This window comes from Protomyctophum parallelum (assembly GCF_964188405.1).
Source record: "Protomyctophum parallelum genome assembly, chromosome: 11".
NCBI lineage: Eukaryota > Metazoa > Chordata > Actinopteri > Myctophiformes > Myctophidae > Protomyctophum > Protomyctophum parallelum.
This window is the reverse complement of record NC_139707.1, coordinates 1,435,023-1,459,004: the sequence shown is the minus strand read 5'-3', so window position 1 is coordinate 1,459,004 and position 23,982 is coordinate 1,435,023. Positions and strand designations below refer to the sequence as shown.

At 41.6% G+C, this 23,982-nt stretch overlaps 2 protein-coding genes across 6 annotated transcripts in view; one reads left to right on the top strand and one right to left on the bottom strand.

The window, feature by feature from the left end:
* Positions 1-19,783, top strand: part of LOC310866682 (protein FAM171B-like) — a 23,762-nt gene extending 3,979 nt beyond the window's left edge. Inside the window, exons 2-9 of one of the 5 annotated variants that reach the window (XR_014569942.1) lie at positions 5,851-6,084; positions 6,964-7,056; positions 8,814-8,963; positions 10,152-10,325; positions 11,092-11,208; positions 13,131-13,245; positions 14,330-15,454; positions 19,733-19,783. Coding sequence is in view for 3 of the 5 variants with exons in the window: in XM_083776386.1 (XP_083632512.1) it covers positions 5,851-6,084; positions 6,964-7,056; positions 8,814-8,963; positions 10,152-10,325; positions 11,092-11,208; positions 13,131-13,245; positions 14,330-15,371 (1,925 nt within the window). In the remaining 2 variants the exon portion in view is untranslated. Of the gene's footprint in view, positions 1-5,850; positions 6,085-6,963; positions 7,057-8,813; positions 8,964-10,151; positions 10,326-11,091; positions 11,209-13,130; positions 13,246-14,329; positions 15,753-18,864; positions 18,995-19,732 lie in introns of those variants that run through there. The other 4 variants (XR_014569943.1, XM_083776388.1, XM_083776387.1 and 1 more) reach the window with 4 other exon arrangements.
* LOC310866419 (uncharacterized protein) lies at positions 19,640-23,152 on the bottom strand (the record flags this gene model as incomplete). Its single annotated transcript, XM_083776023.1, has 6 exons — positions 23,020-23,152; positions 21,354-21,618; positions 20,561-20,692; positions 20,159-20,311; positions 19,905-19,942; positions 19,640-19,804 (listed from the first exon to the last, which is right to left on the bottom strand). The coding sequence occupies exons 2-6, from the start codon at positions 21,613-21,615 to the stop codon at positions 19,640-19,642; spliced, it is 750 nt and encodes a 249-aa protein (XP_083632149.1). The 5' UTR covers positions 21,616-21,618; positions 23,020-23,152.
* Positions 23,153-23,982: the final 830 nt, after the last annotated feature.

The window sequence follows — 23,982 nt, the reverse complement described above, 5'->3', positions numbered from 1 at the left end:
TATAACTATAGATAGGTATATATATATAACTATAGATAGGTATATATATAACTATAGATAGGTATATATATAACTATAGATAGGTATATATATATAACTATAGATAGGTATATATATAACTATAGATAGGTATATATTAATGACATAACTATAGATAGGTATATATATAACTATAGATAGGTATATATATATAACTATAGATAGGTATATATTAATGACATAACTATAGATAGGTATATATATAACTATAGATAGGTATATATAACTATAGATAGGTATATATTAATGACATAACTATAGATAGGTATATATATAACTATAGATAGGTATATATATAACTATAGATAGGTATATATATAACTATAGATAGGTATATATATAACTATAGATAGGTATATATTAATGACATAACTATAGATAGGTATATATATAACTATAGATAGGTATATATTAATGACATAACTATAGATAGGTATATATATAACTATAGATAGGTATATATTAATGACATAACTATAGATAGGTATATATATAACTATAGATAGGTATATATATAACTATAGATAGGTATATATTAATGACATAACTATAGATAGGTATATATATAACTATAGATAGGTATATATATAACTGTAGATAGGTATATATTAATGACATAACTATAGATAGGTATATATATAACTATAGATAGGTATATATATAACTATAGATAGGTATATATTAATGACATAACTATAGATAGGTATATATATAACTATAGATAGGTATATATATAACTATAGATAGGTATATATATAACTATAGATAGGTATATATATAACTATAGATAGGTATATATATAACTATAGATAGGTATATATATAACTATAGATAGGTATATATATAACTATAGATAGGTATATATATAACTATAGATAGGTATATATATAACTATAGATAGGTATATATTAATGACATAACTATAGATAGGTATATATATAACTATAGATAGGTATATATATAACTATAGATAGGTATATATATAACTATAGATAGGTATATATATAACTATAGATAGGTATATATATAACTATAGATAGGTATATATATAACTATAGATAGGTATATATATAACTATAGATAGGTATATATATAACTATAGATAGGTATATATATAACTATAGATAGGTATATATTAATGACATAACTATAGATAGGTATATATATAACTATAGATAGGTATATATTAATGACATAACTATAGATAGGTATATATATAACTATAGATAGGTATATATTAATGACATAACTATAGATAGGTATATATATAACTATAGATAGGTATATATTAATGACATAACTATAGATAGGTATATATATAACTATAGATAGGTATATATATAACTATAGATAGGTATATATTAATGACATAACTATAGATAGGTATATATATAACTATAGATAGGTATATATATAACTATAGATAGGTATATATTAATGACATAACTATAGATAGGTATATATATAACTATAGATAGGTATATATATAACTATAGATAGGTATATATATAACTATAGATAGGTATATATATAACTATAGATAGGTATATATATAACTATAGATAGGTATATATATAACTATAGATAGGTATATATTAATGACATAACTATAGATAGGTATATATATAACTATAGATAGGTATATATTAATGACATAACTATAGATAGGTATATATATAACTATAGATAGGTATATATATAACTATAGATAGGTATATATATAACTGTAGATAGGTATATATATAACTATAGATAGGTATATATTAATGACAGAACTAGGGATTCTAGGTTGAAACGTGAAAGTAAGCCTGCCTGCCTTCCCTAGCCATGTGGTCATCAAGGCACCAACCTGCACATCAGGAGCAATTATCAGAGTCTTGCTCAAGGACACTTCGACACTAAGTCTGGGGAGCCCGGGATCGTACTGGAAACCTCACAGTTGAGGTCATGTACAGTATATAAAGGCATTAAGCAGATAATTATGCATTATTTATTGTATGTTTAAGTAAGTAACACATTTAACCCATTCTGAACGGGAACCCATTTTGGTGTCAGCGTCATGTCATGCTTTAGCTATTGAAAAATAGCAGATCTACAAGCTCATAGCGCGCCACCGAGTGGCGCGCTATGAGCTTGTAGGTCTGCTATTTTTGAAAATCGACTGACATTTTTTTAAATCTGATCTCAGGTCAGAATGGGTTCATCGGACCAGTGTGTGTCCAGTGGAAACCTCGTGTGAATCTGATCTCGGGTCAGAATGGGTTAAGTATGTTTGTAATGCATTACATACATGGGCTTAATTGAACGTGCTACCCATTTTTACAAGGCTTTTATAGTCAGTCCTCAGAATGATGTCTCCGTGGCCTAAAACAACACCTTTTTATTTCCCCTATTCCATAATACTCTTTGTGACGGGGCTCATTGGGCCAAATGGGCAGATTACACTAATCTGCCCATTTATCAACCCCCTTCTGTCATGTTTGGCCAATAATGCCCATTGTACATAGCCTTGCCTAGGCAGACCAATCTGCAATGCAAATTGCCCAGTGATATTGTCTAGCTGCGCAAACAATACATGTCATGTATAGTCCATAGACAAACAATACATGTCATGTATAGTCCATAGACTATACATGTCATGTATAGTCCATAGTTAGTTAGTTTCTGTGAGAGTTTATAGTTAGTTAGTACTGTATAGTCCATAGTTAGTTAGTTTCTGTGAGAGTGAGGTCTATAGCCAACACCAACTGGGGATTCCTGGATCGCTGTCCTCCACAGTGTCCTCTCCAACATCAGGTTCTTCAGCTCTTCAGTGTTGTGTTTCCTCTCCAACATCAGGTTCTTAAGCTCTTCAGTGTTGTCAGCCAAGCTGTGGCTCCGTATAGTACAGTAAAGTACAGTGAAGTCTGTAGTAGGACAATACCATACCACTTGCCGATAGTAATTAATTTATGTGCTGACAACTTCGTGCTGGTGGAAAACAGAACTAAAAGAAGAAACGTACTGTAGGAAATTGGATATTGGAAGCCATACTAACTGTAGTTCTATGTTCAGTTGGTAAAATATTCTACTAAAGCCTGATTTTTGTCATACAAAGGTGTATACGTTAAACACTTTCATGTCATTATCTTTTTTTTTTTGTTGATTGATTGAATACTTTAATAACAGTTTCAGAAAGTACAGAGTAGAGTAGTAGTAGACTGTAGAATAGAGGCTATGCGCGTGACATCATCGTACCCAGAAGTAATGCGGGAACGCCCACTGAGTGGCAAAACCACCAATTTTTCCTAAATACAATCCCACTAGAACAAACAAAACGATACCTACTGTACCTTGGCCTAAACATCAGCAGCACAGGGAACTACAAGGGAACTTTTGATTGTATTGCTGTATTGTTGTATTGTTGTCTCCACCAGGCCGAAGGCATGGGGAGAGAGTATGTTTTGCACTCCGTCCGTCCGTCCGTGTGTGTGTGTGTGTGTGTGTGTGTGTGTGTGTGTGTGTCCGTCCGTGACCAGCTAATCTCGGCCACCGTTAACCCGGTCGATGCCAAATTTTGCACACACACTCCCTGGATGCCAACGATGAACCTCTGCCCCAAACTTTCCAGAACGGCCTGTTATAGCGCCACCAGGAGGCCGCTTTGTGCAAAACAAGTTTTTGCACAGTACACCTACAGATTTTGTCCAAACATCGCGCAAATTGGTACACAGTCTCTCTAGAGCCATTCAACGAAACCGGTCTTTCAGATTTCTCAGACTCCATCCTGATTGGTTAAGATTGGCTTCCAAAGTTCACAGGAGTGCTCAGTTTCAAACAAAATGCTGCAAATCATGAACACATCGCGTGATTTCCGTGAAATTGTGCACCCACATTCCCACTAGGCCGAGGACGAAATGCCACATGAACAATTTCAACTCAGCCTCAAGGTGGTGCTATAACTGGCCGAAAAGTGTTTTTACCTCTAACTGCACGGATCTGTGGATAACTTTGTATGCCAACTCCCTAGAGGCCAAGGAAAAACCTTTGCCTGGAATTTTTCACATTTGCTCATCCTGGTGGAGACCTGTGCCCAGAAGGGCACTTTTTCTAGTTCTTTCTGCTTTGGCAATGTAAACGTATGTTTTCTCATGCAGCCCTTTGAATTGAAATTGAATTGAGTGGCAAAAAAACTACTTTCTGGTCTTGACAGCCCATATACATCCAAGCAGAAACCGATGTGATTGCATTAAACAACGTGAGGATGAACTGTCACAGGAGCTCAGCTGGAGAGTAGTCAATGCATGCATGACTGCAGTGCTCTGCCTGAACTGGCACATCGGATGCTTCATTTAACACGTCGAGCTGAGCGAGCGAGGGTAATGGCCGTTAGGAAGAGAGACAGGCAGGCTATACTGGCGTGTGCGAGTATAGCACACACTGTGTGAAGTCCCACCACAACGTTGTTCTGATGATCGCTGAGCAGCACGTGGACCCCCTCCCCCTCCCCCCTCCCTTCCACCCTGTCCGGTTGCTTTGTTTTTTTCCTTCTCTGTGTCATCCATGTTTCATTAACCCATTCTGACCTGAGATCAGATTCATACGAGGTTTCCGCCGGACACACACTGGGTCTGTTGAACCCATTCTGACCTGAGATCAGATTCATACGAGGTTTCCGCCGGACACACACTGGGTCTGTTGAACCCATTCTGACCTGAGATCAGATTCTAGAAATGTCAGTCGTTCTTCGATTTTTCAAAAAAATAGCAGACCTACAAGCTCGTATCGCGCTTCGCGTATCGTATAGAGCTTGTAGATCTGCTATTTTTGGGGTATTCCAGACCAAATCGTTAATAGTTAATCGGAAACACAGTAATTCAGTTTTTGATCAGTGCCATTAATAAGTCCTTGGATCTGATAACTGGACTCACTTAGGTTAGCTAAAAGTAGATCCATAGTTGTTTCGTCCCTTTCGTCTAAATTGTGGTAAAATCTGTGGCCCTAAATTGTGGTAAAATATATAGCCCTATACTGGAAAGAACAGCATTTGTGAATGTGTGATCTACAAGCTCATAGCGCAGCACCGAGTGCCACGCTACAAGCTTGTATATCTGCTATTTATTTTTATATCTTGAAAATGTGACGCAAATCTTTGAAATATATTCTTTCATAATTAATTAATTCATGCACCGTGAACATTTGTAACTCAAATATTTGCTTCTGCGGGGACCCTGGAACAATGTATTTTCAGATGGGGGGGGGTCCGCGGGGGGGGGGGGGTCTGCGGGGGGGGGGGGGGGGGGGGGTCCGCGGCCAAATGCACATAATCCCGTGGGTCCTTGACATGAAAAAGTGTGAGCAACACTGACATAGAAACATCTTAGAGTATATATTTCTAGAGAAGGCACCCAGAGGAAACCCTGAGGCGAAATGGACATAGTGGCCGGATTTGGTATTGCAGCTCGAGCCAGCGCTGCTCCGTTGACTATCATTGCACACGTTCATGTGATTGGGGCCATGACACGTGAACGAATGTTTCATACGTGAACGCGCACAAACGGCACAATGATAGTCAACGGCAGCGCGTTCATGTGTTTGTAACCAAACCGTCCCAGAATGCACTCTGTTCCTACCAGGAAGGAGGAGTGAATCCGCCTCATGCGCTTTTGAGCAACTTAATGCAAGTGGATGGGAGGAGAACTCGGGTGTCTTCTCTATAGATATATATACTCTATGAGAAACATAGGTTTTTCAGAAAGCTGTTTTAGCTGATTTAGAAGCGTTTTCTTTCTAAGTTCTTAAACGGGTTAACATCCTCATCCTCCTTTTCAGGTTCTACTTTTACGCTGAAGGTCCAGGTGAGTGACGCGTCGGACGGCCACGCCCTGGACCAAGCCGTGGTGGAGGTGTTTGTCGACTACGCCAAGACTAACGTGGCCGTCGCCAGGGAGGACGGCGTGGTGTTGCTGCACGTGCCCTACCGAGCTGGCCTGCCCGTTGCCATAGTGGCCAGCAGGGACCGATACATCCCTACCATGCTGCCTTGGAAGACCAGCAGAGTGCCAAGTGAGCCCACTTTACAATTTAGGCATTTTGCAGACGCTCTTAATCCAGAATGACTTACAGACAGTGAGCAAGAACAACACGAGGTAATGCATCAAATGCATAGAAAATAGTCATCAAGGATCATAAGTAAATTAAGAACCTAACATCCGTTTAACAGCAGAATATCTGTACAATGAAACTATAAGTATACACTATAGAATGCTATGTCTACATAATATACTATCTAAATGATATGTTTCAGCCTTAAGTTAAGGTTGTCGAGTGCACCACCCGTGTGTGTGTGTGTGTGTGTGTGTGTGTGTGTGTGTGTGTGTGTGTGTGTGTGTGTGTGTGTGTGTGTGTGTGTGTGTGTGTGTGTGTGTGTGTGTGTGTGTGTGTGTGTGTGTGTGTGTGTGTGTGTGTGATATTCTCTTCAGTTCTTTCTCTGAACCTTTTTGGGGGTTTTTAGTTTACCTTTCAAGACGGGAACCCATTTTTGGGTTGCGTTGCAATGTACAGTATATAGCAACATAATTAATCATTCTTTAATGTACAGTATATAGCAACATAATTAATCATTCTTTAATGTACAGTATATAGCAACATAATTAATCATTCTTTAATGTACAGTATATAGCAACATAATTAATCATTCTTTTAAGTTTTTCAGAAATGTATTTTTTAGAAGCCGTTAGAAGCCGTTTTTAGAATCAGCCTCATGCCCAAATGGGTTAAATATACTGATTAGAGATCATAGCCATGGCGATGGTTGTGAATGGAGACCCTTGTCTCTCTGTAGGCAATTTCTTTTTTTACCAAGGAAATATCATGCCATTCAATGTAGTTGAATTCTGATGTTTTAATGTGCCTGCATTTCTCTCCCATTTCTCTTGATTGCAGTATTTTCATCGGTGTCCCTGTCACTGCATGGCTCCAATCAAGGCAACATCTGGCTATTTGAAGACTCTGTCCTTATAACTGGCAAAACATCTGGTATGTGCTTGTTGCTGTACGCTGCATGGACACCTGATTAACTAGAACAAAGTAGAATGGATAGCTCCACCAACATGGCAACTGTCAATCAATGTCCACCTTAGATCTGAGTCAACAATGTCTGCCTTAACCTTGACCTTTGACCCTTTCAACCCAAAGGTCATCCTTCCCACAAAATGTCATGAAATAACACACGCTTGATTGATTGAAATATTTATTAACAGTTTGTAGAATTTACAGTAAATTTTTAAGCACAAACTCAATACAGAGACTGTTAACTGTGAGTGGACGACACCATAAAGCATTACACTTGTTTACAACAGGGTCCACCTTGTTCAATTCATCAACAGGGTCCACCTTGTTCAATTCATCAACAGGGTCCACCTTGTTCAATTCATCAACAGGGTCCACCTTGTTCAATTCATCAACAGGGTCCACCTTGTTCAATCTTGCGTTATTTTGTTCACATACAGACAAATGGAGGCAAACACATAATCTCGGTTGCAGCATTTTTATCAGTAGCAGTAATATATATATATATATATATATATAATATCTTACTAAATGCAGGTGCAGAGAGAATGGTCAGAAGAACCTAGTGAATTACCTATGGGGTTGGGTTAGGGTTAGGGTTAGGGTTAGGGTTAGGGTTAGGGTTAGGGTTAGGGTTAGGGTTAGGGTTAGGGTTAGGGTTAGGGTTAGGGTTAGGGTAGAGAATGGTCAGAAGAACCTAGTGAATTACCTATGGGGTTGGGTGGGACCGTGCAGAAACAACAAAACAATAAAAATCAACACTTGAGTTCAATATAAATATAATTTAATAATGAAATATATAGGAATCTGCTGACAGCTAGATATGAAACCCGCAGATAATTGGAGATCGGTCATAATTTCAATATTGTGCGTCTCTAGGCCTGTATAAAAGACATTGTTGCATGATTTTCAGTGACATCCCTAGTGCCTACCCCTCAATGTTTCCCCGTGTCAGTAATAAGACAGACTATTTTCCAATGAATTCTATTGCTTTGCTTTGCCTCCACAGACCAATGAATTCTGTTGCTTTGCTTTGCCTCCACAGACCAATGAATTCCATTGCTTTGCTTTGCCTCCACAGACCAATGAATTCTGTTGCTTTGCTTTGCCTCCACAGACCAATGAATTCTATTGCTTTGCTTTGCCTCCACAGACCAATGAATTCTGTTGCTTTGCTTTGCCTCCACAGACCAATGAATTCCGTTGCTTTGCTTTGCCTCCACAGACCAATGAATTCTGTTGCTTTGCTTTGCCTCCACAGACCAATTAATTCTGTTGCTTTGCTTTGCCTCCACAGACCAATGAATTCTGTTGCTTTGCTTTGCCTCCACAGACCAATGAATTCCGTTGCTTTGCTTTGCCTCCACAGACCAATGAATTCTGTTGCTTTGCTTTGCCTCCACAGACCAATGAATTCTGTTGCTTTGCCTCCACAGACCAATGAATTCCGTTGCTTTGCTTTGCCTCCACAGACCAATGAATTCTGTTGCTTTGCTTTGCCTCCACAGACCAATGAATTCTGTTGCTTTGCTTTGCCTCCACAGACCAATGAATTCTGTTGCTTTGCTTTGCCTCCACAGACCAATGAATTCCGTTGCTTTGCTTTGCCTCCACAGACCAATGAATTCAGTTGCTTTGCTTTGCCTCCACAGACCAATGAATTCTGTTGCTTTGCTTTGCCTCCACAGACCAATGAATTCTGTTGCTTTGCTTTGCCTCCACAGACCTCCCCAGTGCTCGGTTTCCTAAGAAGCTGTTGCATTTGACAGAGAACAGCGCCGTGGCCTCTCTCCAGGCGTACGTCACCGCCCCCAAACTGTCCACAGCGGAGAACGCCTTTCTCCACACAGTGGGCGTGTTGAGCAGACAGTCAGGTGAGTGAGCCAGAGATCAGACCTAGAGCACCGCTTTCTAAACACTGGGTCGAGACCCATTTGTGGGGATCAGACCTAGAGCACTGCTTTCTAAACACTGGGTCGAGACCCATTTGTGGGGATCAGACCTAGAGCACCGCTTTGTAAACACTGGGTCGAGACCCATTTGTGGGGATCAGACCTAGAGCACCGCTTTCTAAACACTGGGTCGAGACCCATTTGTGGGGATCAGACCTAGAGCACCGCTTTCTAAACACTGGGTCGAGACCCATTTGTGGGGATCAGACCTAGAGCACCGCTTTGTAAACACTGGGTCGAGACCCATTTGTGGGGATCAGACCTAGAGCACCGCTTTGTAAACACTGGGTCGAGACCCATTCGTGGGTCACGTCGTCACGGACACATTTGTATCTTTTTCTGTTTCCGACGTTTTGTTTTAGTTATTGTTATTTCAAAATAAACTCAAAGCTGCATTCTACTGGGGGGGGGGAGAGGGTAGTGGGTGGAGGGGAGGAAGAGGGGTGGAGGGGGGGAAGAGGGTAGTGGGTGGAGGGGAGGCGGGCTCACTCGTTCGGGTTGGTGAACCAATAGGAAGTTGGCGTCGGTTTCCAGCGCTAGTTTAAGTCCCGCCCCTCTATGGCAGTCTATGCCCAGACAAAGCATAGGGCTCTTTCAGGCTAAAGTTAATTTAACCCATTCTGACCTGAGATCAGATTCATACCAGGTTTCCACTGGGACACACACTGGTCTGATTAACCCATTCTGACCTGAGATCAGATTCTAAAAAATGTAAGTCGTTCTTCGATTTTTTTCAAAAATAGCAGATCTACAAGCTCATAGCGCGCCACTCGGTGGCGCACTATGAGCTTGTAGATCTGCTATTTTTAATAGCTAAAGCATAACATGATGCTAACACCAAAATGGGTTCCCCGTTCAGAATGGGTTAATGACATGAATACAGCCATTTCACTTTCCCAAAATTAGGCTTTAGAGAAAAAGAAAAAGAATATTAATAAAAACAATATACTTAGTTGACAGGAGTCCCCAGGGGTAAAACATAGGCAATAATATTTGACTAGCAAAATAGGCAATCTGCAAAGCTCACAACGTGTCTCAAAGTGAAATGTTGTGAGCTTGTAGGTTATATTTTCGTATAACATTCCTTTGTTCCCATTTTGCTTTTTTAAGATTACACCAGCGTTGAATTACGCCCCGTGGCAGCTGCCAGCATCCAGCTCTTCTCCAGTGAGACGGAGGTCCATATCAATGGGTCCGTACAGCTGGTCCTCCCAGTGCGCGACGACTATAGACCCCCCCGGACCTCCAACGCTGTCCCAGCCTGGTTCTTCAACAGGACAACTGGTGGGTTCCACCAAGACCTGCTCAGAAACCCTGAGGTCCACAACGGTGTGCTGTCTGCGTTGATCGTTTCTACTTAACATAATATATTATGAAATTAACCCATTCTGACCTGAGATCAGAATCAGATTCATACGAGGTTTCCACTGGACACACACACACTGGTCTGATCAACCCATTCTGACCTGAGATCAGATTCTAAAAATGTCAGTCGTTCTTCGATTTTTCAAAAAATAGCAGACCTACAAGCTCGTAGCGCGACACTCGGTGGCGCGCTATGAGTCTATCTCCTCTCTCTCTCCCTCCCTGCCTGTATTCTTCTGAACGAGGCGGTGGCATCTATCTCCTCTCTCTCTCCCTCCCTGCCTGTATTCTTCTGAACGAGGCGGTCGCATCTATCTCCTCTCTCACTCCCTCCCTGCCTGTATTCCCTGCCTACCACGTGTCTCTCTACACTGCCTCTCGTCTAAATCTCTGGCTAAAAATTAAACTGATTAGCTGGTCGTCCTTGAGCGCTTTTTCGACAAAATAAATTCGGACAGGCATTCCGGTGCTGGGGAACCGATTTGCCCACAAGGGACATTTTCCTGCGGGTTATGTCAGAGACCCTTATTACCAGAATTGGGGTCTTTTGTGCCTCAGCGTCTTAAGAAGGTGACAATATGACAAGGTATATATATTAGCCTAAAGGTCACCCGAAATGCAGGAATGTTTTCTTTTAGACAGATGGTGTTTTAACTGTAAATAGTGTCTCTCTGTCCATCCGTAGGTGGCTGGATGAGGAAGGGCCTCGGGACGCTGAAGCAGATGGAGGGGAAACTGACGTGGAGCTTCAGCGCTCCTCACCTGGGCTACTGGATCGCTGCACCACTGTCACCCCCCAGAGGTAAGCATTCTCATCTACTGGTGTCTGACCTGAGATCAGATTCATACCAGGTTTCCACTGGACACACGCTGGTCTGATTATAACCCATTCTGACCTGAGATCAGATTCATACGAGGTTTCCACTGGACACACGCTGGTCTGATTAACCCATTCTGACCTGAGATCAGATTCATACGAGGTTTCCACTGGACACACACTGGTCTGATTAACCCATTCTGACCTGAGATCAGATTCATACCAGGTTTCCACTGGACACACGCTGGTCTGATTAACCCATTCTGACCTGAGATCCGATTCATACGAGGTTTCCACTGGACACACGCTGGTCTGATTAACCCATTCTGACCTGAGATCAGATTCATACGAGGTTTCCACTGGACACACGCTGGTCTGATTAACCCATTCTGACCTGAGATCAGATTCATACGAGGTTTCCACTGGACACACGCTGGTCTGATTATAACCCATTCTGACCTGAGATCAGATTCATACGAGGTTTCCACTGGACACACACTGGTCTGATTAACCCATTCTGACCCGAGATCAGATTCATACGAGGTTTCCACTGGACACACGCTGGTCTGATTAACCCATTCTGACCTGAGATCAGATTCATACGAGGTTTCCACTGGACACACACTGGTCTGATTAACCCATTCTGACCTGAGATCAGATTCATACGAGGTTTCCACTGGACACACACTGGTCTGATTAACCCATTCTGACCTGAGATCAGATTCATACAAGGTTTCCACTGGACACACACTGGTCTGATTAACCCATTCTGACCTGAGATCCGATTCAAAAAAATGTCAGTCGTTCTTCGATTTTTCAAAAAATAGCAGACCTACAAGCTCGTAGCGCGCCACTCGGTGGCGCGCTACGAGCTTGTAGATCTGCTATTTTTAAATAGCTAAAGCATGACATGATGCCAACACCAAAATGGGTTCCCGTTCAGAATGGGTTAATTAGACCAGTGGTTTTCAACCTTTTTCATGTCAAGGCCCATTATTTATTTGGAATTTGAGCCATTTTATGAGATTTATTATCCTCTCAGACCCAAAACTTAGAAAATGTTGTTATCGTTGGATAACATTTTGTCCACAATTCCATGCTATATTGATGTGGTACCATTAGGAGAGATATCATACAGTAACAGGCAAATGTTGATCAAAATAACAATTCTTCTACATTCTAGTACAGATGTTTAACAGAAATGTAACTCTTGAAAGCGTGAAATGAAACCAAATGGACTCAAGAGTTAACCCTCTAACACCCGCATTCATTTCTACTTGCAAAAAATAGATTTCAACCTTACTACTACGTTGTACTACTAGGACTAAGACTAAAAAATATGTTAAAAAAAAATCATTTTTATAAACAGTCGCATCGGACGTTAATCCGGCGGAACGGTCTCTACCTGTTATTTATATAATAATTATATAATAATATAATAAATTAATAATTTACATTTGGGGGATATCTTTCACAATAATGAATAAAACATGTTCTAGACATTCTAATGATCACAAAAAAACATATATTACAATTATTGTACCTAATCATATGAGTGGGACCAATAAATAAGAAGAATGCAAAGCGTTACAATTCATGTTGAATAAATAAATAGCAATTCATCGCAGTCATCGTAGCTTACAAAGCAGCTTCACGCTGTAAAGTGCCAGTGAAAAGATAGTTGTTATCATTACATGAACAGTACATTGTAAAGAAGGTGTGCCTAGTGCTGAAAATCACACTTGTCTGAAGTGAGGGGCGCTAGCCTCTTATCGACCTACATCATCATACATCACATTCCTTGCTCAGCCAATCAAATCATCACTATGCGGTACACACAAACACACAAACCTGGGCATAGTAAGTGTAATAAAAAAGGACTTCATTTCCTCCCTGCTGTGTTCCAGGCTCTGTGGGGAGCGGAGACGTGATGTCACAGCATTGGTCTTTTCTCATGGCGGTCCTGGGAGGGACGCTCGTCATCATCATGTGTCTGCTGCTGGCTGTGTTGTGTCATCACAGGTAACCAAGACCAGTGGCGTGCACAGATAGACACTAGGGGGTGCTGCCCCCTGCCCTTTTTGGCAATGTGTGTGGACCATGCGGTGACATTGATCAAATCTTGATAAAAAACGCTTCTACTATATTATTTAGGCCCCCCCACAATCTAAAGCTATGTTTCTATGTCAGTGGTTCTTCGATAAAAAAATAAATAGCAGATCTACAAGCTCGTAGCGCGCCACCGAGTGGCGCGCTACGAGCTTGTAGGTCTGCTATTTTTCAATAGCTATAAAGCACCAAAATGGGTTCCCGCCCCAAAATGTGCTGCACAAGGTGCCCTTTTTTTTCACTTGAGCACCTGCCCCTCTAAATGTCTGTGCACGCCACTGACCAAGAACGTTTGGCATACAAACCAGCACTGTCTGCATCATCTGACAGTTAACCCTAACTACTCTTTCCTAGTGATTTTGAGTAAACTAGCTGAGATCAGTTTGAGTCACTGGATACAGTGGAACTATCATTGTTATCCTTATTATTATTATTATGGTCATGATGATTGTTGTTTTTGTGTGGTGCAACCACTCCTATAGACAGCTACCTGTACAGTATGTGTCCCTGATGGGTCCCTGGCTGTGTCCCTGGGTCCCAGCAGGGATGAGAGCTAGTACAGTACAGTACAGTACAGTACAGTACAGTACAGTACAGTACAGTACAGTACAGTACAGTACAGTACAGTACAGTACAGTACAGTACAGTACAGTACAGTACAGTACAGTACAGTACAGTACAGTACAGTACCACTCACTTAACCCATTCTGTGCGGGAACCCATTTTGGTGTTAGCATCATGTTATGCTTTAGCTATTGAAAAATAGCAGATCTACAAGCTCGTAGCGCGCCACCGAGTGGCGCGCTACGAGCTTGTAGGTCTGCTATTTTTTTGAAGAAATCGAACAACGACTGACATTTTTAGAATCTGATCTCAGGTCAGAATGGGTTAATCAGACCATTGTGTGTCCGGTGGAAACCTTGTATGAATCTGATCTCAGGTCAGAATGGGTTAAGACGGGTCTGATGTTTGTTATTATTATTCCCTACTCTGGCAGAGGTTCTCTCAGTGAGATTAAGTCAAAGAAGATCCATGCTGATCGGATGCCAGCGTTGAAGAAAGACCAGACCACCTCGACCTGCGACAATGAGCTCTTTGAAGTGTCTTCAGGAGTCTCTTGTCACCACGTGATGGACGAGGTGAACCAGACCTTCACAGAGAAAGACCGTCTCCACGTGATGGACGAGGTGAACCAGACCTTCACAGAGAAAGACCATCTCCACGTGATGGATGAGGTGAACCAGACCTTCACAGAGAAAGACCGTCTCCACAATGACTCAATTCTCTCCAGGTGCAATAGGACAGTTGGCCCCAAAGCAGCGGGACACGGAATACCAGATCCTATTGACGACGTTGATAATCCGACGACCACGGACGTTGTTTCCCAGCAGATGAAAGTTCCCTCGTCTGTGGCGGATAATCTGTTTTTCTACAGCCAACCGATGGCCATCCTTCACGGCCCGTCCTTCTTCCACTTGGAGGAGCAAACAGATCTGTGGAGCAAGTCGGCCTCCCTGCCTCCCATTGAGCCGCTGAGCACGGACAACTTCACCCAGACTCTGGGAAAAGGTCCCTCCTCGTCCCAGAATGAGACGCGTGACATGGAGGGACAGACGGTAGGCCCAGAGGGGTCCCAGCAGCAGGCCTCCCCTATCACTAACCTCTCCAGAAGCCACTTCAGCCTCCCGGCTGTGGCTGTGTCTGTGTCGGAACCAGGCACAATGAAGACAATCGGGGACAACAACAGGCACTCCTGCTCAGGTGCCTTAATCCCCGGAGAGCTCCAGGGGAACGTCCCTTCTCCCCTCCCTCCACGGGCCTGGTTTGTGTCGCTGGAGGGCAAACCTGCAGCAGAGATTCACCGTAGCGTCTCAGAGCAGCAGAGAAGACAGAGGCCAGCAGAAAGCCGTGATACTAGCCTAGACTCGGGGGTGGATATGAGTGAAGTGAACCAGGCGGCTGGCAAAAGGACAGTAACTCTGGAACGCAAGGACACATTTATCAAGAGTAAGAGCAGTAGGCCTCCCTCCGACCAATGAAAATGGTTTCGAGCTGGCATTAAGCTACCATGAAATCTTCCCTCTGGATTATGTCCCCTGTGTGTCTGCACTGACAGACTACGGTATGTTCATCAGGTGAATGTTTAGGATACATATATGGAACGCTACGGATTATTTTGAATGGTTGTTAATGTATAAACCCAATGATACATTAAGAATTGTTATATCCCCGTTTGTGCAAACAGTATTGCATGTTTTTGTGTGACATTTTAACATTGAATTCCTTTCTCTTTTATAGTTAACAAACCGAGCACTGATTGTGACGTCAACATTTTGTTAAGTAACTGAAGATATTTAATATAACCCTCATATACTGATACTAGCTGTCACAGAAATACAATAAAAGTCCCCATTTATAGCTTCAACTTCAAACTTCAAATCAATTGTGACCTCTAGTGGTTGGTTTCCATTCATTCTTTCCACCCCTAATTGAATCATTTTGATTTGCTATCCCAATTGCTTAAGACAGTGCATATAACGGGAACCCATTTTGGTGTTAGCATCATGTTATGCTTTAGCTATTTAAAAATAGCAGATCTACAAGCTCATAGCGCGCCACAGAGTGGCGCGCTATGAGCTTGTAGGTCTGCTATTTTTGAAAAAATCGAAGAACGACTGACATTTTTTAGAATCTGATCTCAGGTCAGAATGGGTTCATCAGACCAGTGTGTGTCCAGTGGAAACCTCGTATGAATCTGATCTCAGGTCAGAATGGGTTCATCAGACCAGTGTGTGTCCGGTGGAAACCTCGTATGAATCTGATCTCAGGTCAGAATGGGTTAAGACAGTGCATATTTATGAACATTGGCAACAACTCATTCCCAGAGACACTGAGTCATGTGAGTCTCTGGGAATGAGAGTCAAAACAATGAATTTAATAATGAAGCTAATTTAGGCACAACAAACATTTTGGTAGACATACTCTTTCTGCTATTTCCAGCTAAATATGAAAACAATGTAGTAAATGTAAAGTCCATATTTATTCAAAGGAGGCTGGTTTTATATCTTTGTTTTTATTTTGAGTATACTGTAGATCATCGTGCACAGATAATAATAATAATAATAATAATAATAAGATAGACACTAGTTTGTGCTAGAGCACCTTGCCCTTTGCCCTCTGGACAGCAAGGTGCCCTTTTTTGTACACTGTACACTACAGTATGTGGACCATGGTGACATTGATCTATTCTTGATAAAAAAATTATGCCCCAAAATCTATAAATCTCACACTTTAACCCATTCTGAACGGGAACCCATTTTGGTGTCAGCATCATGTTATGCTTTAGCTATTGAAAAATAGCAGATCTACAAGCTCATAGCGCGCCACCGAGTGGCGCGCTACGAGCTTGTAGGTCTGCTATTTTTGAAAAATCGAAGAGCAACTGACATTTTTAGAATCTGATCTCAGGTCAGAATGGGTTAATCAGACCAGTGTGTGTCCAGTGGAAACCTCGTATGAATCTGATCTCAGGTCAGAATGGGTTAAGGCAACCGACCGGTTCCACACGCTGCACAAGGTTCCCTTTTTTTCACTTGAGCACCTGCCCCTCTAAATGTCTGTGCACGCCACTGATCCTGCCCCTCTAAATGTCTGTGCACGCCACTGATCCTGCCCCTCTAAATGTCTCTGCACGCCACTGATCCTGCCCCTCTAAATGTCTGTGCACGCCACTGATCCTGCCCCTCTAAATGTCTGTGCACGCCACTGATCCTGGACGTGGCAGCATGGATTGGACACAAAGAATCTTTATCATGGTTCAGTTGTAGATCAAAAGGTTCATTACAATATCGGAATGTCACACCATATATATATTTTTTCATTACCGTACAAAATGTTTTCCCATATACAAATACAACCTGAGCAGTGCATCAGATGAATACCAGAAATGCTCGCCTCAAAACAGTCGCATCGGTCGTTAATCCGGCGGAACGGTCTCTACCTGTTATTCCTAAACGTAACCTCAGTAAACTATGCCTAAATGGTTAAACCTAACCTTATTCCCAATCCTAAACTTAATTTCAGTAAAACTATGTCTAAACCTATTAAAACATCAGTAAAACAAATAGGCTAGAATCAGGGCTGTCAATCGATTAAAATATTTAACTCGATTAATCGCATGATTGTCCATAGTTAACTGTGATTAATCGCAAATTAATCGCATATTTTGTATACGTTCTAAATATACCTTAAATCAGTGGTTTTCAAGATTTTTCATATCAAGGCCCATTATTTATTCTGCATTTGAGACCATTTGATGACATTTAGCCTTCCAGACCCAAACTAAAGAACTGTATTGATGTTGGCCAATGGTACCATTACGAGAGATAACAGGCCATGTTGATCAAAATAACATGTTTTCTAAGTTTTCTAATTGTGTAGACTCACTGGGAGAGAGAGAGAGAGAGAGAGGGGGAGAGAGGCGGGGCTCACTGACTGCCTGCATTCACATGCATGCGTCTCTCAACCATTCTGTCAAACTTCACAGTGCGTTAATCACGCATTAAAAAGATTAGTGCCATTAAAAGGATTGTGAGTTAACTAGTTAATAGTGCGTTAACTTTGACAGCCCCAGCTAGAATACAAGAACCGCGCCGCTGAGCGCTGGGCGTGTGGCCGGCAGAAAATAATGAAGGCGGGGGTGTTTTAAGGCGAGCCTTCCGGTTACCCATTAGATAATGCAATAAATAAAAATGTAAAAATGTCCTTCACATGACAAAAATAAAAACAATAAAGATCCCAACAACTCAATACCAGAGGAAATGCCTAGTGGTTCATATAACGAGGCCTGCGTGGTTTACAGTGGTTTACGATGGTTTACAGTATGGTCCCATATAGAATATGTTATTGTACATTATTCCATTGATAGGGTACTACTACTTACTTATACAATCTTACATGTCAATCAATATATACATGATTTTACTAGCTTAAAAGCATCTGCCTCCATAGAGACGTACAGTAAGTACAGCAGAGGCTAAACTGCGATCTGCTGAGAAATTCTCCAACTTATCCAGTCAGACCTGTATTTTCACTGAGAAGGTCTGACTGGAGGATCAGTTGGAGTGTGTGTGTGTGTGTGTGTGTGTGTGTGTGTGTGTGTGTGTGTGTGTGTGTGTGTGTGTGTGTGTGTGTGTGTGTGTGTGTGCGTGCGTGCGTGCGTGCGATCGTTGTCATATCATATCAGCTATAGAAGCTGTATATGTCATACAGCTTCTATAGCTGTATGACATACATATGTCATACAGTGACTGTATGTCATACAGTCACTGTATGACATATGTATGTCATACAGTGACTGTATGTCATACAGTGTATGACATATCCCTGCATTAATGGGGAGGTTTTATCCCAGTAATTCCTTCATGACATCATGTTGATGCTGGAGCAGGGCGTTGAACAGGACTTCTGCTAATGCCTTGCTGCTCACACTGACCAGGATCTTTCTCATGCGTGCCGGGTCTGTGTTCTCAGCACTGACTTTGGCGGCCAGTTCAGCATGGAACCCGCCACTGATCAGATCATCAACGATGGACTCCACATTCTTCACGTTTCTGACCAAAGAGCCCCGGTTCTTGGTGAAGAAATCCATTTTGTCTTTACACAAAACAAAGGATAACATAAATAAATAAATAAGATGTCACAAGAGGGTAAGTTTAAAGAGAAACGGTTATATAATGGATCTTGTGAAGAGAATCATCTGTACCTAGAACAGAAAGGCTGTTTGTGATCTTTGGCTCAGGTGGTCCTGTGGATGAGAGAAGTGAAAGCCTTCATTGCAGTGTGATGGATTATGATTAATATTATTAAACATTAAATTATCTCATTTACATTAACTATTTCCAGACATCAAAGTAGTCGCTGTTGATCCTTGGTGGTGGAGAGTGCAGGGGGATACAAAATACAATTAAGTCATACAAAGAAGTCATTACCACCACCCGGCACAAACAATCAGCCCTTTTTTATATACCTGGCAGCGCAAAAGAAGGATTCCATTCCTTGAGTTGTGGATAAGTGTCGAGAATCTCTCTTTTTTGTAGAAGTTTGAGGAATTGAGATGCTGGTCGCTCCCCTCTATTAATCATTGTATCGATAAGTTGAATACAAGCATCTTCTGGCTGTGCTGTGTTCTTCATGCTGTGTTCTTCATCTTCTGGCTGTGCTGTGTTCTTCATGCTGTGTTCTTCATCTTCTGGCTGTGCTGTGTTCTTCATGCTGTGTTCTTCATCTTCTGGCTGTGCTGTGTTCTTCATGCTGTGTTCTTCATCTTCTGGCTGTGTTTGTTCTTCAGTTGTTTATAAACTCTCCCATCAATAATTCCTTCATCTTGTGCATGCTGCAGAATGTGGAGATCTGAGCTGAGCCACTCCACAAGTTTCACCTTGTTGGCGACCAATATGTCCACAGACGAGCCCTTTAGGAATGAGAAGCAGGTATTTATTGGTTTTTTTTCAATATGCATCCATTGCAACAATGGAACGTCATTTTGAGTTGCTACTTGCCAGAGTATCTACCTGAGTGGATGCCATAGTTTTCTCTGTATGAAGCACAGCTGACAAGCAAAGAAGAAATGTAAATCTTTCCTCAGTTGTGATTATGAATGATGTTACAAATGTGTGCATGTATACATAATAAATGCGTTTCATGTATGCATACTGATGAGCTTGTGCGCATACATATGTACAGCATAAATACATGAATACATACCTACTGTACATTACATGATAATGTCTGGTAAGAGGTGTAGAAAAGATGATTGCTAGTTTACCTGCAGGGTAAAGCATCTGGGCTTGTTGCAGGGTATTCACCACCACTGACAGGTCAATGTCTCCAGCAACGTTGACATCTGTCAATGAATCTGCACATGCAACGCTGCTGTTGAATGCACTGCATTGGGCTCGAGGTCGTCCAGCAGTCCCGCCTGTCAGAAACGGAGTGAAAATATAGGACAATAAAACTATTATCTGTGGCGCGACTCAGCTTTGTTGTACATTCATTACGTAACCATTCTAACCTGGGATCCAGACTCATTTGCGCCATTCGGCGGATTGCTTTTTTTTTTATCACAAACAAACGCTTAACAAGAACCTCAGTCTGGAATCCAGGCTATAGTACCATCCTGCTGTATATTATAGATATAGATCGATGTCTCATAACAATATATACTCACCGTGCTGAGCAGGCGCTCCTGGGATGGTATTTACTTTCACTGACATATTCAAGTTCTTTGCTTTGATGCCCGTAAGTTGACGGGCAGAAGCGATACTCCCGTCGTCAGCCAGGGCTGTTTGTCTTGGTGATCCTAAAAAGAGCAGAACATTATTATATTACTATAACTGATGAATGTCAAATTAGCCCATGGCCCCACTAAAGGTCACTTTAGTTAAATCTGGCTTTAACCCATTCTGAACGGGCACGCATTTTGGTGTTGGCATCATGTTATGCTTCAGCTATTGAAAAATAGCAGATCTACAAGCTCATAGCGCGCCACCGAGTGGCGCGATATGAGCTTGTAGGTCTGCTATTTTTGAAAAATCGAAGAGCGACTGACATTTTTATAGAATCTGATCTCAGGTCAGAATGGGTGAATCAGACCAGTGTGTGTCCAGTGGAAACCTCGTATGAATCTGATCTCAGGTCAGAATGGGTTCATCAGACCCAGTGTGTGTCCAGTGGAAACCTCGTATGAATCTGATCTCAGGTCAGAATGGGTTAATCAGACCAGTATGTGTCCCAGTGGAAACCTCGTATGAATCTGATCTCAGGTCAGAATGGGTTAATCAGACCCAGTGTGTGTCCCAGTGGAAACCTCGTATGAATCTGATCTCAGGTCAGAATGGGTTAATCAGACCCAGTGTGTGTCCCAGTGGAAACCTCGTATGAATCTGATCTCAGGTCAGAATGGGTTAACTATAGCAACCCAATAAGAGTCCCACAAAGCAGCAATGACTGAGACTTTGTACCTTTCTTGTTGAAAAAGCGTTGTAGTTCTGGATAATGACCCTGCTGCTTCAACAGGATGTCATAGAACTTCTGACATTTGCTGTCTCCGTCATCCATGATCATCTTCAGAAGAAGTGTCATTTTCTCCAAAGGAACATCTTGCTTCTGCAGCATCTTATGCTGCCTGGCAGATAAGATGTCCTCGCACGGTTCAATGATGTGATCAGGATCGCTTGAAAGCCACTTGCAAAGTTGATCCTGCATTGACTTCAGATTCTCCATATTCTGCGGGGGGGACATTTTTAAATACTTTATTGTATGGTATTATGAGACTTCTAAGACACAATAAATAAATAAAAAGCAAACAATGAAACGCACTATTTAAAATCCCTGTTCAGAGATATGTTTTAAACTAAGTATGTGTCATGATGTCACATGTTGTTTTACCACAACTCAAAGCGAAGTTGTTTCACATCTCAGCGTTTAGGAAGTGCCTCCAAAAGGGGAAATGTGAAACAGGCATTCTTGTGTAATCTGTGCACGGTCAAATCATCTGTCATTGTAGAATTTTAGTCAAGGCGGTCTTTAGGAATTGTTGCTCATGTCAGAGCCGTGCACCCAAGATCATAAAGTTCTTTGAGATTCTGATAAAACAGGAACTTTTCGTTTTCGCATGTGTGTGTGTGCATGCACGCACACACATGCACACACTCTAATTTTGTCAAGAAGGTGAAAACATAGATTTGGTCTGGTATTGCAGATTTGGTTAAGGGCATGGTTTAATCATTATTATTATTATTATCATTATTTATTTATTTTTTTGTCTCCATTGCACAGTAGTAGGAGTAATGACATTTTGTGGCATCTTTGGTCACGGGGGGGTGGGGGGGGTGGGTGGGATTGTTTGTTTTTGTGTTCCTTGCTTTTGCTGTTATGTGTTGTTTTATATGTGTTTTGTTTTCTTTAAGTCATTCATGTTGTTAACGTGTCTTATTGTGATTTTTGTCTTAAAATAAAAAAACATTTGATAACAAAAAAAAGAAGGTGAAAACCTTTTTCTTACATATTAAGCTTGCATTGAAACCTGTCGTAGATTCTAGATTGGCTATTTTCATTTTTTTTTTTCAAATTGAAAGGCTTTCACTTTCTCTTTTGACGTCAACGAGTCTCAACACAAACCCTTAATATACTTTTTAAACTATAACACATTCTGACCTGAGATCAGATTCATACGAGGTTTCCGCCGGACACACACTGGTCTGATGAACCCATTCTGACCTGAGATCAGATTCTAATAACGTCAGTCGCTCTTCGATTTTTCAAAAATAGCAGACCTACAAGCTCGTATCGCGCCACTCGGTGGCGCGATATGAGCTTGTAGATCTGCTATTTTTAAATAGCTAAAGCATAACATGATGCTGACACCAAAATGGGTGCCCAGTCAGAATGGGATAATACAAGAACACACCATGTAACAATAGGATATGGATGTGTCTACACCATTCTGTCAATGGAGAATGATATATATGATCAAATAATGAAAATAATTATAGTGTGTGTGTGTGTGTGTGTGTGTGTGTGTGTGTACAGTATATAGGCAATAGGCCTGCAATACAACCACACACACTCAAGTCGAGTGTTTAAACGTTGTCACATTTAAAAGAGTCAGAACAGAACATGGCTTACCTTAGACTTTAAGATTTCACAGACACAATATTCAAAGTGAGATAATACTGTAATAAGTGTAAGCTGAACCAAAATGTTGAAATGAAGTTTCCAGTGGGAGGAGGATCATGCAGCCTTTTTAGCTGCAGATGTGTTGGTGTCACTTGTGGCTCCTTGGGCTGTGCGTATTGTAGTAATACCACTGTCTGCTCCTCCTCCTTGTGGCTCCTTGGGCTGTGCGTATTGTAGTAATACCACTGTCTGCTCCTCCTCCTTGTGGCTCCTTGGGCTGTGCGTATTGTAGTAATACCACTGTCTGCTCCTCCTCCTTGTGGCACCTTGGGCTGTGCGTATTGTAGTAATACCACTGTCTGCTCCTCCTCCTTGTGGCTCCTTGGGCTGTGCGTATTGTAGTAATACCACTGTCTGCTCCTCCTCCTTGTGGCTCCTTGGGCTGTGCGTATTGTAGTAATACCACTGTCTGCTCCTCCTCCTTGTGGCTCCTTGGGCTGTGCGTATTGTAGTAATACCACTGTCTGCTCCTCCTCCTTGTGGCTCCTTGGGCTGTGCGTATTGTAGTAATACCACTGTCTGCTCCTCCTCCTTGTGGCTCCTTGGGCTGTGCGTATTGTAGTAATACCACTGTCTGCTCCTCCTCCTTGTATTCTTCACCCTCCGTTTTGCTCTTATCTTTTCCTATGTTTATCCCTTTGACCAGCCCTGCCTGCCCATCCATGCGTTGGCCTTTTTGTAGCCCCTCTCGGGACCCTACATAAAACTTTTCTGACATTTTGATGAGTTTTACGTTGGGTCCCTTATCAGAACTATATTTTCGTATGGAAATTCCGATACGCGGAAGTGAAGATTCTCTCTAAAATAGGATCTGCGCCATCTGACGGGATTATTTTCCTTGAGTTATTCTGAATTCGGTAACTTTAAGTAGCTATACATCCCGCTGCGAATATCTCCTGTGGCGCGGAAGCC